Raw genomic sequence first — 14,457 nt, forward strand, 5'->3', positions numbered from 1 at the left:
GCGAGGAGTGAGAATAAATCAAAGTGAATGTGGTTTGGGGGAAACCCCCAAAATAAAAAGAAAATAAATTTGATGATTTTTTTTGGCAGAATCATGTCTGCAAAAAATAATCTTGGTGTGATGTCACATGTTTCGCGGGAGACCGGGGTCACGTTCTGGGGGCGGGACCAGAATAATAAAGGAATCACCGGAGCTGCACAGCAAGTGTCAGTCCGGATGTATGCACTATACGCACTGGTTGGGTCCGATTTATTGCCTCACCCCAGCTGACACGCCCGTGCGGGCATATGATCATTAGCAGGCCTCCAGCACTAGCGTAGGCCGACGCGGTCCTCCACGTCCGTGACAGAACACTGGCGACGAGCAGCATGTCACACCACGTGTGCCTGATCAAGGTCTCAGGCAGCCGCCACCACACGGTCTGGAGCAGAGACACGCGACCTGTCACAGCAATCTCCCTGAAGCTGTCCGAACGCTCCGGAAGGCCAACCTCTCTCCGTTAAGCGTTTCGTTTCTTGGGGGCCCCTCTGAGTAACACACAGTGCATGCGGGCTAACTCGCTAGGACACGGCCAGCCCCAGCAGTCACGCCTGACTGAACGAACGTTCCAAGGCCATCGTGCACGTTCCACTACCAGCACCAGAAAATCACGTCAGACTGCATGTAGCAGACATCCTAGTGTTTTGGGACATTTCGAATCTCACGCTGCCACTGTGGAACACCTCTGTACTTGCCTGCACATGCCTATTAGACAGCACAACCTACCCTGTCAGGATCTGGATATAGCAAGGCCTACCGGCTGCACAACCCTAGCATAACACGTGCGCGCACGTGCCACAGCCGGCTCATCTAACTGAGGAGGTGCAACACACGCACGCCACGACAACACCATGTGCAGCACAAATGCAAGCCCAACCAGGTTAGGGTCAGGTGCCTCGGACAGCAGAAGCATCAACCTTAACCCTGATCGTCAGGACCCTGCACAAACCACCCTCATGGGGCCATTCGACCCGTTTACCACAGGAGCCGCAGTTCGGTGGGGCATCTGGCTCCAGCAGTTAGAGGCCAGAGAAATCACAGAGAACAGGACAAAATGCACACTCCTTCTGCTCAACATTGGGTCAGTAGCCCTTCGGCTCTTCAATACGCTCCCCAACAACGGCACCGCTGATGACTACGCCACAGCCAGGGCGGTACTGACCAACAAGTTTAAACCAGACCTCAATCCGGACTACGAAAGATTCCATTTCTGCATGGCCAGACAGCGCGAAAATGAAACCATGGACAATTTACACGCAAGGCTGCAAGAAATGGCTGTCGGATGCGAATTCCCTGATGAAGAGTTTGGGATCCGCCTCCAAGTCATTAACGGACTATCCTCTGAAAAACTAAGGAGAGCCATACTGTCGGAGAAAAACATAGCACTGTCGCGCATCCTTGAGGTGGGATGCCTGCAGGAACGCACAGATGACCAAGTGGCCGTCATAGAAGCGTCAATCCAATGCCTGCCTCTGGACAGCCCCCAGAAAAGTGATGAAATCGCAGCCACTAGGAGATGACAACCGGCCAGAGGACAATGGGGAAAAGGCCCAAACGCACCCATGCCTAACCAGCCTCCGAGTCAAGATGAAACATGCAAATGGTGTGGGGGCCGATGGCATCGAGGAGAAACATGCCCCGCATGGGGCTCGATGTGCAGAAAAAGCAACCGCCTCAACCATTTTACAGCGGTCTATCTACACCCGCCCGGCTGGAAGGAACGCAAACAAGCATCACAACCACAGAAGATTCACCCCCAAAAGGAACCTTCCCGACAACAAAAGGGGAGAGGAAGGGCGAGAGCAGTGGACTGCCCACAAAGGTCACCGAGCAGCAGTGAAAGCTGAGAGAGCGAGGAAAGCGTCTCACCAGACAGATACGAGAAAGAAAGGCAGAAAAGGTCAAGCAAAAAAGTACACCGGGTACACCTAATATCTGCAGTAGAACCACAAAAAACCAAGCGAGGGAAGAACAAGTAACAACGAAAGCGACCTTCCTGCACCGTCATCTCGGACGGTAACCCAATGAAAGTGGTCATAGACAGGGGTGCAACTGTCAACGTGATGCCAATACAGGCATTCCACAAACTCAACCCGAAGCCAGCGTTCCAGGACAGAAAGGTTCAACTATTTGCATATGGCTGCAAGAAGCCTCTGCCAGTCCAAGGGTCCTTCCGATCCAATCTCTCACACAATAACACAGCATGCCGCACAAGAATCTACGTCGTGGATGCCGGATGCAAGACTCTCCTGAGCTGCAGGACAGCAGAGAAACTGCGTCTGATCCAGTTCGCTTTCAGCATCCAGCCCACCAAAATCGACCACCTCATCAAAAAGCACAACCACGTTTTTCAAGGCATAGGATGCCTTCGGGGCAGGTCTATCAAGCTACAAATTGACCCCACCATTGAGCCCAAGGCAGTACGGCATCGCCGGGTCCCTTTTCACCTGAGGGAAGCCGTTGAGAAGGAATTGGACAAACTCAAAAAGGGTGGCATCAATATCTGGACCAACCCCCTGGGTGTCGCCCATGGTAGTGGCACAAAAGCCAAAACAACCATATGCAGTGAGAATCTGTATAGATATGAGGCTCCCGAACGCAGCGATCGGAAGAGAGCGGCACATCACACCAACCATTGCTGAACTCATCGTCGACATGACCAGACCCAAATTGTTTAGCAAACTAGAACTCAGGGCGGGGTGGCACCAACTACACCATAACGAAGGAGTCGAGATACAACACCACATTCTCCTCGCACCTCGGCCTAATAAGATACAAACGCCTAAACATCAGAATATCTTCCGCCGCCGAGGTGTTCCAAAACGAAATATGAAAAGGTCCTGAACGGGCTGGAAGGCACAACCAACATAAGCAACAACATCATAGTATACGGGACCAATGCAAAAGAACACCACACGCGCCTTGCAGCAGTTCTGCTGCGGCTTGAAGACACTGGACTCACGTTGAATGCAGAGAAATGCGAATTCTGCAAGGAAGAACTCAGCTTTTTCGGCTACATCTTAAATTCCAATTGAGTGTCACCGACCCAGCAAAGGTGAGTGACATCAAGAACACCAGAGCCCCAACATCAGCCACCGAGGTGAGGAGCTTCATGGGAATGGCAACCTGCTGCACGAGGTTCATCCCTGACCTCGTCACCCTCGCAAGCCCCCTGCGAGAACTGACCAGAAAAGATCAGAAATGGGAAAGGACAGAGCAGCACCAGCAAGCATTTCAGCAAATCAAAGACTTGCTGTCCAGCTCCACAACCATGGCGATCTTCAACATTGAGCGTGCAACCAAGCTCCCAGTGGTTGTTTTAAGCCCGGTAGGCCTAGGGGCAGTCTTAACCCAAACCGACAGCGATGGCGGCGTACACCCCATTGCTTTTGCCAGCTGTGCACTGACCAAAACTGAACAAAACTATGCACACATTTAAAAGGAGGCACGGCCAATCCTCTGGGGGTGCCGCCACTTCAAGGTCTAACTGCTGGGATAGAAAGCCAAAGTCCTCTGTTACCACAAACCCTTCATCCCCATCTTCAACGGCTCAGCACCACATCTCCCCGCACATATTGAAAAATGGATGCTGCAGCTGCAACCTTACAACACCGATGTAGAGTACCGAACCGGGGAAGGCAACCCTGCAGACTACCTCTCCCACCATCCGCGGCCAGCCACAGAGCGGGAAGAACGTCATGTGGCGGAAACAGAGGAACACGTATGCCACGTGGTCGCGTGCGCAAGGCTGAAGTCCCTCGCCTTACAAGAAATCGCAGAGGAAACGAAAGCAGACAGCTTGACACAGAACATGCAAGCTGTACAGGCAGAAAGTTGGAAGAACTACCTAACCACTGTAGCGCAACGAACACCATCGGCTCAAGAAAAGCTAGAGGCCCTATTTGGGATCCGCCACGAACTGACGATAGCGTCCGAAGGAGTGCTACTAAAGGACACCGGATCATACTGCTGACAACGCTGGAGGAAAGAGCACTCAAGCTAGCCCACAGCAGTCACCAGGGTATCGTCAAAACACTCTCCTATCTAAAGTCCAGGATGTGAATTCCCCGCATGCAACAACGCGTAATGAACCTCATTGTATGCTGTGCCTCCTGCCAGTCTGCGAGGAAATCCGCAGCACCAGAACCACTCATCAGCATCCCACAGAGCAACACACGATGGGAGTCCGTCAGCATCAATTTCTGCACAATTGCAGGGGAAGGATATCTGCTGGTCCTAGCGGATGAATTCAGTCGCTATCTAGAAGTCGAGCACATGAAATCCACCAACGCTGAAACCATGATCATGGCACTAGAAAAGATATTCGCCATCTACGGAATACCAGCCAAAATAAAGAGCGACAATGGCCCGCCTTTCACCAGCCAGGAGCTGAGACAATTCTTCCAAGACCTGAGCATAAAACACAGGAAGATCACACCATATTGGCCACAGGCAAATGGAGACGTGAACGGTTTATGGGGTCATTGACAAAGAACAAAACCACCCTTGGTTGACCGCCATATACTGGTTCCTACTGACTCACCGTCAAACCCCACACACCTCAACAGGTGTCAGCCCTGCAGCACTCATGTTTGGTGTGCCTATCCAAACTGGGTATCCCCGGAACCGGACATTCCTCTCATAGAGGCGAGACGAGCAAGAAGAAATGAGCAGAGAGCCTAGCTCGCAATGCCAAACATCGAGAGTTACAACCAGGAGACACAGTGCTAGTGAGAAATTGGGCTCCACCCAAGAAGATGTCATTGAACTTTGAATCCAGACAATGGACAGTACGTGACGCTAATCATAGCATGATTACGGCTACCAGAGACAACAAAGCAGTGACCAGGAACATATCGCACTTCCAAAAAGTCACTGCAACGATGTGGGAAGAAGGAACAGGAAGCCCCGGAAAGGAGAATGAACCACCCGGCCGAGCAGAAGCCACAGGATGGGCCAGGAAGGACAAAGCGACCCAGGACTCCGGAGAGGTGACCTCTCGCTCAACAGACACCATGCTCAGCCCGCCCCCGTGATGAAGGAGCTTACCGGGCTCACCCTTGCTAACATCTGAGAGCAAGACCGCAGCAGTCATCCCGCTTTCATGGGTACGTCGTACAAGGCGTGTATCGCTTAACGTGAAGAGATGGGACATGATCAGGAGAAACTAGAATATAGTTAAAGAGTTATAAACTTGTCGCTGGGAAAAGCATTCTAGGTTTGGGAGGAATGTGATGTCACGTGTATCGCCGGAGACAGAGGTCACGTGCTGGGGGTGAGACCGGAATAATAAAGGAATCACCGGAACTGCGCAGCAAGCGCCCGTCCTGGTTTATGCACTATACGCACTGGTTGGGTCTGATTTATTGCTGCATCCCTGCTGAAGTGCCCCCGCTGGCACATGATAATTAGCAGGCCTCCAACACCACCGGATGCCGACGCAGTCCCCCACGACAGAACACTGGGGATGAATGAACATAGACCCACCCAGGGATAAATAGTGTTGAAGTATGTTGTGTGCATTCTAAAATGTTGGCCTTGCCTTAATGGGCAGCGCCTCATGAGAATAACAAGCCATTGGATCCCTATTATCCATCCCAGGTGACCCAAGCAGCAGCGCTACATGAGGAAAAAATAAGACCACACTGTGTATCCGTATTCAACCTGTAGCACAGACATCCCGGTGTCCAGTCGCAGACTATCACAAATGCGCCAACACAAATGTGCCGTTGACGGAATGAAATCCCAGACCCCTGCTGGGAACTGTAGTTCTGAAGAACTACCAACGGGTTGCCACGTGTCCAATCACACTAATTCTTCCTGCAATCAAGTTAGAAAGGCTAACCAGTGATGAAAAACTGGTCAACTCGATCTAGGTAATAAATTACAAAGTGTTTACTCACAAAACAGTTTGTTCTAAAAAGCAGTAATGGAAAAACTCATGTGTGCTAGTGATAACGTGTGCATACAATGCTCAACAAAAGGTTCTAGTTTCCATGGTTATTTGGGGCCCTTAAACCAGTAGTCCCTGCGAGTTAATCAGGCCCAAAGTTTTCAATACAACGCTCTTCTTTGGTGACAGCACAGGGATTGTAGTACGAGGGTATTGTGGGCAGATTTTATTCAACCAAGGATCTCTGGCTACATTATTTCAGACTGGCAAAGTGTTCATGTTTGACATTTGAATGCAACCAGAAGTCACACATTTAAATTCCAGCAGGGTGGTCTAGGCCTTTTATCCTTCACAAGTAGATAAAAAAAAGAGTACCTTGAAGATCCTCCTTCTTTCTCTCTTAACAAAAACTATGGAACTCCATGCCCAGGTAACTCTGCAAAGAGGATGATTATCTACTCTTTAGAAAATCTCTCAAAACATGGCTGTTCACTAGACTGTAAAATACAAGCCTGCACAGCACCCTTAAAAGACTGGATCAAGGAGTACTTTTGGACCTCTAACTTTCAACCTATAACCCCATCCCATGCTGGGACTTTAAGACCAACCACAATCACTCGGATGAACCAGCAGGGTCGTGCAACTCCCAAAGTATTGACCACTTGGATATTTGCAACATAATAGCCATCCCACATCTGGACACAAAGACTGATCAGAGCACTATACAGGACAAAATATGGACTCTCCGACATGTGCAATACACCTCTGCACAAAACTTAAAATCATGAACACCTTGGAGATAGGAACCGTTGTGCAAGCCTTCACAACCTTTTCTCCCAACACACATAAGACACTAACGCCACCCCACAACCATAAAATGGAACCCATAACAGTACCAGCACCTCATGAAAATGGATAACAACACAATTTGAACTCTACGGATTCAGTCTATCTAAAATTCTAATGGGACTTCTCAGGAGCCTCAAATCACCTCCCGTTTCCACAACCTTTCAGTCTACTATCACTGTTAACCTGGGACTATAACAAACACATCAGTTTTATGACTGCTAGCACCATCCCAACCACAGGAATATTGGGGATCAGCTCAGAACTAATCACGCAGCCTACTACATCTTTAGCTATATCACATACTGTGCTCTGCCAGGGGTTCTCTCAGTGTTGTTCCTAATAGATAGAACACACACTCAAGTGTTATGCCCACAAACCACCATAAAACCATTTGGGACTCTGGGACTTCTGGACCACACTCATCAATGCCACATGATTAGTACCTGCCTCTCTCTTATTACCAACCCTCTTTTTTGGCAAAATCACACAACACCAATTGCAGAGATGCACTATACAAGACTACTTTAAGTTATACAACATTACCATTCATTTGGATATTTATTGCAGCACTTAGAAGAGAGAGAGATCTCTATAATGTAGACTAGACAAAATTGTGATAGTATCAAACATGAAATAATGTACCAGGGTTAGATGGATCAATGTCATACATTATGTTTAAAGCATTGAGAGAACACCTTAAGGAAGGCAGTTGAACTGTGCAGTTCGAATTGTAATATGTACATTTGTCTGGGATGCCAATCAGGGTGCACGGGGTTGGATCTTGAAGGTACCTGATCAAAGGGAAAAGTGGGTGATGGTGTTTATTTCAGACTTAAATGTATCCATTGCTTTAAAGCTAAGCAACAAATGATAAAAGGTATTCCATGAAAAATATACAGTAAAACACTTGTTAGACACATGCTTTTGAACGTTTTTTTTTTATGGTCTTTTTCAACTGTTGAACAGGAGTTACATTTTTAGGGTGGATATTAGCACACTTGCCAACATTCTGTTACCAAAAACATGTAAGATTTTTCAAGTTTGAAAAATAATTCCCTTAACAATGACGTCACAGGAAAATACAAAACATACAAACAGCACAACATGGAAAGATGTTGAAATGTTAATGTATAATTCTGAATGCTAACACTAAATTGTCGGCAGATGTTGTGTGATTGTGTTACACTCTGCCACTCGCTTTAACTGCTGGTTCACCTAAGGCCTGTCCCTGCAAGAGTGCAGGACAGAGCAGCTGACAGGTCAGTGGATTGGTCTGAGTGCAATCAAAGTAATCACCTACCAGTCCACGTATAGACAGACTAATTAATGTGTTGCATGCTCTGTCCTGGAGCCTGCCTTAGAATCACATAAATTACATGCCACTGTAAAAAGCACTAGGGTCTGTCACTGAAATCTGTAGGTGGTAGGGCTGATTCAAAAGCAGTAGCCTACTACCTAAATCTGTAGGGTTGGTAAGTATGTATTAGTTTGATTCAAAACTTTTATTGTCTTCAACTAACGCCCACCTTCCCCCCTCCTTTAGTACATTGATTTCTAGTGACGCCATGGCGCACAGCACTTTGTCTAGAAACTGCCCCGGTCACAAGTCTCAATGAGTAAAGTGGTCTACTGCAAATGTACCTGAAATTCACTTTGCACTGCAGAGAAAAGGCCCTGCAAACACGGTACTAACTCGCCCCGAAGCCATCCTCCCTACGCATCTAATGATAACTTGGTGCTGGAAAAAATAGGATGGCCTCCCCAGATTTAATTTTCGCGCTTCTGTAGTCACGTGGTGCTTTCGGTCGCAAGCTTACGAGGTAGCGTAAGACGTACATTTCATGAACGTAACGTGGGACATTCGATATGGGGAGGAGGCGGAGTATTGTATTGATTGGGTCTATTTCTCAGATGGGAACAAGACTCTATTTGCAGGGAGGCGTCTGAGGGTGATCGCGAGCAAGAAATGGAAGGTAAGCCGGGGTACTAGTAAGGTGACGCTATCATTTTGCTGTAAATAAAAACCAAAGCAATAAGAAGCAGTATGCGATGGCGGTCTAAGGAAGATAGGGATTTCAGTAACGGGAAGTGGGCGTGGGCAAGAGCAAAGGGTGTTCATGCTTACTATATGATCTATTTGGTAGATTTATCTGGTCGCTTTCCTGTAGTTATATGAACGGAGCATTTATTTTATTACCTGGAATGGCCATTCCAAATTCGCAGCAATACAAACAGTCCGTACGTACTAAACTATGAAGTTGAATAAGATCCAGGTTTCGTCACAATTTTAGTATTTCTATTCCAGCCCTGGTGCTAAAATTTTTCGAGCATTGTGTTTTGGGGATTCTAAAATTAGCCTTCTTTTACAATGCCCTAAATTACACAGAAAATGCGCCATTGCAAAAACCACCACTGGGTTACGAGTAGAACACTAATTTCAGACCAAGTTTAGTTGAAGGCACCTGCTGCGTTTTCAGCCACCGCCTTCTGAAAAGAGGGCAGAAAAGGACCAGATACTGTTTTAATTCATGCTCCCCTCCCCACCTCAACGTTACAAGTCACAGTTTCCAAGGGAAGTGTACCTATACTAAACTTGATGTGTATAGCATTAGTTGCGGGGTCATACGTTATAGGCATTTGCGTCCACATACCTCTATTATGCAGATAATGGCATCCACCCGCAAAGCAGTCCATGGCATAGCCCAGGAGAGATCTTCGGTCAAGGACCCAGGAAATTCCCACCCTTCTAGGCGACCAACTTTTCAACGAACAACCTTATTGTGTTGGATTCGCAGAAGGCTGCCTGACAGCTTAAATTAAGCCTTTCGTAGATGGTAGGGGTGCTTCTGCTCAGAGGCAAGTAGCTTTTTAGAAACGTATCTCCCCCCCCTAACCCATGTGTCTGTAACCCCTATTGGCGCTACAAAGCGGTAACCCATTCTGTTTAGTCACTGTCCCCGGCTAGAGATGTTTTCCTAAGCACAGGCTATCTAAACTCCCTTGTGGACTATCTAGCTGTCCATTCTCTAACCATGTTTATCGTTCTATTGGGAAATACTGCCTTACACTTACTCAATTGGATTGAGGCTGGTCTGCTCACCTCTTTTACTCTCTGTGCAGCCATGCTTTCACTCCTCCCACCACTCTGCTGCCCCTCCATGTTATCTCGGCTCCACCCTTTGATCCTACTACACTCCTCCCACTACTAACTCAGATGCCCTCCTTCACCCTGCACCAGACTTCACGTTCACTTCTTCACACTACCCTCTCTACTCGTTTCGCATGCACACTCGCACTGCAGAACCAGTATCTCATCTGCTCCATACATCTTTTCTACAAGGTGCCCTGCTCCCCTCCCCCCTCTCCCCCACCTGACCTTGCCCAAAAAAACCCACACTACCTTGTTTCCTGTCCACTGCTTAAATACGCCTGTCCTTGTGAGGATTCGTCAACTTTACCTGCCCAATCTGACCCTGTCTTTCCCACCCAAAGAATGCATGTGCAAGCAAGTCTTGAAAAGGTGGCTGCGCCCGTCCTTTTCCTCCATGTGGGCTCACTGTGCAACAAAGATTGCAACGCAGAGTCTAAAGTCCAAGCAATTTTATGGTTTCGGGCCCCTTTCCTGTGGGGCATTTAGGTAAACAGGATCCCTTTGCACTGCTTTGTCCCTGATAGTCTAAGGGACCTTTCACAGACTCTGCTGGTCCCTCATGGAATCTGTGCGCATCTGGTGTGTCTCTCGCTGGGGTTCTGCTGCGATCAGGTTTCTGCAGGCTGTGGCTGTTCTTTGCAGCTCTTCCCTTTGTGGGGTGCTAATGTTGGTTCGCTTGCTTGGCCTTCCCTGTTGTCCTTTTGCACCGGTCTAGGGTTCACTTAAAGCGAAAGCAAACACTGGCAAGTTTCTGAACCATGATGCATTGCTGGAGATTAGGGTCTGCAAACAACATGCCTGCACAATGTGGGGGGCCTGGAATTTGTGCCCTTGTTGCAACATTTTCTTCGGGCTAGGGCTTACACTCGATTCCTCCCTGCACCTCCCACCACATGTGACTCTTTGGATGAGGACTTGGACATGTCACACTTCAAAACTTAGTTTGATCAAAAATCTCTTAGTCAGGGAGACATGCCACAACCATTTGTAGGACGGCAGCATTTAGGTCAAGTGATGACCCTTTCACTGCAGAAATTCGGAACTTCCTCTAATCCCATCTGTCTGGACTGAGCCCCTTGGTCAACTGGCCACTTATCTAAATGATTTGTATTCACTTTAAATTTGCGATATCACTTGGTTCTAGCATTCAACATCGTATTTCAGGACCTGAGATGCCTTCTGGGTTGCTCTTTTGTTCAGTTGTGTGGATCTTCAGCTTGCGGGACACCTTGCTAGACCTCATTAAAGTTTATGTAATATATGTCTCCCAGCAAGAACTAACTTCCCCTTGCCTTGGGCATTCTGAAGACTATTACCCATTGAAATAACCTTCCCAGCCCCACCGCTTCGCTGTGGTGCTGAGCAGACTGAAAAGCAAACCTACCCACTAGCCAAAAACCCCACTTCTGGGCTTGGACACACAACATGCTTAGTCTTTGTGTCTTACCTTCTGGGTTACTGACTCTCGCCAGAGATTGGGCCATAGTCCCCAGCAGGCTGGCCCTCAAACTTGTCTCCTGAATTGTGTTCCTAAGGCCAGGTTCACGGTTCTAGCCCTCCAGTAGGTTTTCTGTAGTGTTATTCTTGTTGTGCGATTTGTCACAGTGGCTGAAATATAGCTTGCACTAAACTGTGACTCTTAATTTTCACCTTTACTCCTTCTGCACCTAGACAGCCTTTCTGGATTGCCATCCAAACGCCCTAAAATCCTGATCTCTATTCCTGATCTACTGCTTCACTAGTGTCTCAATAATGCCTCAGCTTGGCCAAGCCATTTGTTCGTGCCTTTGTTGCGCCTTTTTCCCCCATGTGTTTCCCCTACTTTCAAAATGGTTAACACATTGTGTTGAACGGAGGATAGCACAGGGGCAACGCACTGGGCTTTCAAGCAAGACCACGCAGAGTAACAGAGGCTTGAATCACGGGTCCGCGTTTAGAAAGTAAACACGTGGGCACGTTATTTTAAAAAAAAACAATTAGATAAATTCCACTTACCTTCTATGACTGCAATCATTTGATTGGCAATTATGGCACAGGCCGATGGTTAAGAGCTTGCTTTGCTTTGTTGTCTTGGAGTCGGTCATGGTGTCAGTTCAGCTCTGCAACTTTGCTCCCTGTGCTAGCTGTGAACTCCTTTTACCCCTCTGTCTCCTTTTGCACATGCAGGCTCTGGAGCTGCTTTTAACTTGTACTGCCTGTGCTACACGCTCTTGAATCTTTTGGACACTAAGATATGCAAACTGTTGACCGCTCCATGTTTCCTGAAGTAATGTAATTTGGTGTTTTTAACCTACCTGGATAATTCATTGCAGTGGATTATGTGGAGGGGAGGAGGGCCCTGGAGATCGTCTTGTGGTGTGGGCTGCTTTCCCTGGCCTCCCCTTGTAACAATAGTTAACTGCACAGGTGCTCTGCAGTCTGGTGCTCCTCTAGTTAGTTCAGAGGAGTTTCTAGTCCGGCTCATTGTGTTTGAGACTCTTAAGGTTTTTCTGGGCATACTGTTAGATGCCTGTCTGCAGTTAGTGTAAGGGCTGCGCTAATCCAATTCATTGTGCCCGACTGATGGTCAAGGAGCTGTGCAAATGGATCTTCATGATGGTACAACTAAAAGCTAATGACGTTGAGGTGTATATGCCGCTCAGCAAGGAGGCACATTCATTGTGTAGTTGCAGTCACCCTTTTTAATCACAGGTATTCGTATAGGTTGTTGCCATGTGTTGGTGATATGATTGAGAGACCAAATATTTCTGAACAGCTGATGTAGAATAACAGACCACAGCCAAGGATCTAAAGAAGATCACATTAGCTAAGCCATCTGGGCCTGGCACAAGCAAAGTTTTAACTTTTTGACAATTTCGTATAGGTCTTCAATATTTAAATTGTTTGCTTCTGCCTGTAAGCACTTTCTATAATCTGAGTAATGACAAAACTTATAATGTGGTTCATTCATGCTTTTTCCTCAATTTGGTTTAATTTCAGGTTATGCAATGGGAATTTCTCCTCATTGATGCCATCATGCTTTTTTTTATCATAAGTTGCCAGCGTACCGTTTTAAATGAGATTTTGTGGGTTCTTGGCCAATTCTGGTATGAAGTTTTGACATGTTGTATGCACTTTATATACTGCTTGCGTAAAGGGCAGTCATGAGCAGGAAACTGTTTTTTAATATCTGGTTAACCTTCTCATGAGAAATCTTCTAGATGCTATAGCAGCATCATAATGTGGATATCTAACCACGCTGCCTCCTTCTATCTGTAATCGCCAGTGGAGGAGCTGCGTAGGCCCATTTTTAGTCTATATGCTTCATACCATTAGTGGATTCGGGGGTCAAATTTGTGGGCAACTAAGTTTCAATGTGGCAATTGAACTTGCTTATTTTAGTATCTGCCCACATAATTATGTACCCATTAAAGTAACATATGCTTTCTATAACAACTTTCATTTTTATGAATGGAAGTGCTTGACTGTCTAACATTCTAACATTTTTAAATAAAGTTAACTTGTACTGGTCTTTGCCATCATATAGATAGCTTAATAAAAGCATCATCCTGATTACTAAAAGGCCATTGGCACTTTGAAGAGTGGAGGTGAGTATTACTGCTGCATTCTCTCTCCATTAGCCCCTTTTGAACTGCAGGAAACGGAAGAGAGACTGGGGCAAGCAGGTAATGCATGGAGAGTTGTTTTCGTTGAACAGGGTAATTTAAATCGCCAGCTGTGCTACACAAGTGTCAATTTAATTAGCAAACCTACAGAATTGCATATCAAATTGCTATGCGACACTGCTTCTTTTATGCCTTGATGTTTTGCCCGGACTGATGTCTGTTACTGGGCAGAAGTGGTGCAAACGTCAGTTTGAAGGGTGCAGGTCCATCCTATTGGATGGCTGGGGTGATCCCCCATATTAAATTTTGGATGAGAGGAAAAGGTATGGCTCCTTCATTAGGCCATCTTATAAATTACTTACATCGACAGGAGCCAAGAATCTGGAGAAGACCATGCTGAGAAGACGAGGGGAACTGCAGCAGAAGCAACAGTCATTGCCAAGTCAATCAGTTGTGGATCATTTGCCTAGACGTCCAAAGCCATTACCGTATAATTCACTAGGCAACCCCAGGCAGCAAAGGTAGAGGCAGGATTTATTTCCACAGCTGTGCAGAAATTGACAGGGAAACTTGCATATTGGGCCTGGCCACTGAGCACAGAAATGTTGTTTATTTATTTTTATTTTTTTTAAACTCTTCTTATTGAATTTTACTGTATTGAACAACAGGTCAAAACAAAGAAAACCGAGAAAACAGCCCCTCACCCCCAAGTGATAAGCAAGTCCACATCCTCCTCCTCCTCCTTCCAGACAGTTCCTCCGCTCTATTGTAGCTCAAGCATTCTCGGGCGCTGCGGGCACCACATCTCTATAGTCATCTCCCCCCAATCCGCAGCAAAACTTTGCACTTTATCTTCCATGGCATAAGTTGCCCACTCCAAGGCCACTATGTCCCAAACTTTCGGTAGCCAATCTTGTTCC

General features: G+C 47.0%; 1 protein-coding gene across 2 annotated transcripts in view; it reads left to right on the plus strand.

Annotated features, from left to right (window-relative positions):
- The first annotated feature begins 8,618 nt into the window (after nucleotides 1-8,618).
- PPP1R7 (protein phosphatase 1 regulatory subunit 7) overlaps nucleotides 8,619-14,457 on the plus strand; it is a 735,538-nt gene continuing 729,699 nt past the window's right edge. The window contains exon 1 of one of the 2 annotated variants that reach the window (XM_069618102.1): nucleotides 8,619-8,754. In XM_069618102.1, coding sequence (XP_069474203.1) covers nucleotides 8,748-8,754 — 7 coding nt within the window. In that variant the 5' untranslated portion in view covers nucleotides 8,619-8,747. The remainder of the gene's footprint in view (nucleotides 8,755-14,457) is intronic. The other variant, XM_069618103.1, reaches the window with a different exon arrangement.

This window comes from Ambystoma mexicanum, chromosome 10, assembly GCF_040938575.1.
Source record: "Ambystoma mexicanum isolate Mex_15411 chromosome 10, UKY_AmexF1_1, whole genome shotgun sequence".
NCBI classification, from domain to species: Eukaryota; Metazoa; Chordata; class Amphibia; order Caudata; family Ambystomatidae; genus Ambystoma; species Ambystoma mexicanum.